This window comes from Sinocyclocheilus grahami, unplaced genomic scaffold (genome assembly GCF_001515645.1).
Source record: "Sinocyclocheilus grahami isolate Dianchi unplaced genomic scaffold, SAMN03320097.WGS_v1.1 scaffold263.1, whole genome shotgun sequence".
Lineage (NCBI taxonomy): Eukaryota > Metazoa > Chordata > Actinopteri > Cypriniformes > Cyprinidae > Sinocyclocheilus > Sinocyclocheilus grahami.
The window spans coordinates 563654-566153 of NW_015505442.1; the positions used below are offsets into that span (position 1 = coordinate 563654).

The 2500-nt window shown below is 41.2% G+C and overlaps 1 protein-coding gene across 1 annotated transcript in view; it reads right to left on the bottom strand.

Annotated features, from left to right (window-relative positions):
• Positions 1 to 1446: 1446 nt before the first annotated feature.
• Positions 1447 to 2500, bottom strand: part of LOC107599249 (zinc finger CCHC domain-containing protein 2-like) — a 24235-nt gene continuing 23181 nt past the window's right edge. The window contains exon 13 of the mRNA XM_016290787.1: positions 1447 to 2500. This exon is cut by the window's right edge and continues 134 nt beyond it. Coding sequence (XP_016146273.1) covers positions 1514 to 2500 — 987 coding nt within the window. The 3' untranslated portion in view covers positions 1447 to 1513.

The following is a 2500-nucleotide window of genomic DNA, read 5'->3' on the forward strand; positions in this document are numbered from 1 at the left end:
CTTTTGACCTCATGATTCTCATTTGCTCTGACATGCACTGTGAGCTGTAAGGTCTTATATAGACAGGTGTGTGGCTTTCCTAATCAAGTCCAATCAGTATAATCAAACACAGCTGGACTCAAATGAAGGTGTAGAACCATCTCAAGGATGATCAGAAGAAATGGACAGCACCTGAGTTAAATATATGAGTGTCACAGCAAAGGGTCTGAATACTTAGGACCATGTGATATTTCAGTTTTTCTTTTTTAATAAACCTGCAAAAATGTCAACAATTCTGTGTTTATCTGTCAATATGGGGTGCTGTGTGTACATTAATGAGGAAAAAAAATTAACTTAAATGATTTTAGCAAATGGCTGCAATATAACAAAGAGTGAAAAATTTAAGGGGGTCTGAATACTTTCCGTACCCACTGTATATATATACACCCACAAAACAACAACAAAAAACCTCAAATCCAAAATAACCGAATGACTTCACGCACACGGATATATATATATATATACTGTTATGGTATTTTTATATGATTTATTAAAGGTTCACCCACCGTTAATCACCATCCTCTGTTCCATCAATCTTGTTTAACGGATGAAAAAGCCCAGTGAGTTTAAAAGCGACATAAGGTGAGTAAATGGCGAGATATTTAGTTTTATGATATAGTTATGATGTTTTATAGTTATATAGGCAACTATAGTTTTTAAACTAACGTTACTCCTTTCATAATGCTCCTGCAAAGCAATCTCTTTTTGGTATATAACGTTACAAAGAAAATAATATAGCCCTATTTACAAAAAGGTAATCTTTTATTATTTACAAATTAATAAAACAATAAAAAAGGAATAGTTTTCCACATTTTTTCATTACTGCTACAGGTGAGTAAATGGCGAGATATTTAGTTTTATGATATAGTTATGATGTTTTATAGTTATATAGGCAACTATAGTTTTTAAACTAACGTTACTCCTTTCATAATGCTCCTGCAAAGCAATCTCTTTTTGATATATAACGTTACAAAGAAAATATAGCCCTATTTACAAAAAGGTAATCTTTTATTATTTACAAATTAATAAAACAATAAAAAAGGAATAGTTTTCCACATTTTTTCATTACTGCTACTACTGTGTACATATATACAGAAAGAGAGAGATGGACAGATAGTATATAAATTTCTCAGTGTCAGCTAAATAACTAAACGTATATTTTTTTTATTAAACACTTTAAAATATACAATGAGAAATGGGGATGTGCAAAAGTATAAATTTGTTTCTCATTAGTATCAGCTAAATAACTAAACGTGTTGTTTTTTTAAACATTTCAAAATATACAATGAGATAAATGGGGATGTGCAAAAGTAAAATAAAGTAAAATTTTAATTATTTTTTCAAGAAAACTTGTAACTAAATATTGTGTGTGTGTGTGTATACATATATTGCTTTTTTCCCCTTCATTTGTAAGTACCAGCTCAATTACTAAATGTAATTTATTATTACTATTCAAAAAATGTTAAATACCCAATCAGGGCATATGCAAAAAATTTTCACATCTGAAATAAATCACATCTGTGTTTGCATACTTGTAGAGCGTTTCTGGCATCTTCATACCTGTCAGCCCGGTGTCGATGGACGGTTGCTTGCAGTCTTGAGCGTAATGTCCGCTCAAGCCGCAGTTATAGCAGGACACATTGTTGGTCTTCTTCATGTTGGTTCCGCTAGACATCATGCCAACCGGCGGAAAGACAGGTGGATAAAAGTGACGGAAGGGGGGCATCTGAGGCAGGCTGTATCCCGCCGGTGACGCCAGCATGTGATCCGAGTGAGCGTGTAGGAACGCCGCAGGAGGACCGGTGTGGGCGTAGAAGGGCAGAGGCGTCCCGTTATTCTGGTGACCCTGGGCAGGGAAACTGTTGCATAGAGACGGAGGGAGATGGAAGAACTGGGGTGGTGGCCCGAACATCTGACGGGCAGGCTGGGGCGGCAGGAAGTAGCTGGGTGTCTGGTGGGCGCTGTTGCCCCCGCAGGTACCACGGCAGCCACAGGAGTTGCAGCCCCCCTGCTGCTGCATCCCACTGGCCTGTGGCGTAACTGGCAGGCTGGAGCTGTTGATGTAGGACAAGGAATCGCTCTGAGCGGTGCTGTGAGTGACTGCGGGGGCCGGCAGGGGCCCCGGTCCCGGGGTGTGCGTGGGTACAGTTGTGGGGCAAGGTCCTGGTACTTGGCTACCGCAGGAACTCGAGTTGGAAGGGGCGTTGGCAGAAACAGAGGCCTTCGCGTTTGTTTTGACGGGATTGTTGGCGGGCTGCAGTGGACACTGGCTCGGTGAAAGGACACTAAACGCTCCCAGCGGTGGCTGCTGCTGTGGGTGAGCGCTGGCCGATGATGCTCCCGGGTTTTGGGCCAGCGGGATGGTGATGGTTATCTTACCCTGCCCGGTGTCCCTCTGGGTGGTGGTGTTGTACTGCAGGGCGTAAGGGAGGCATGCGGTCAGTGCCAGCTCCACCACTGA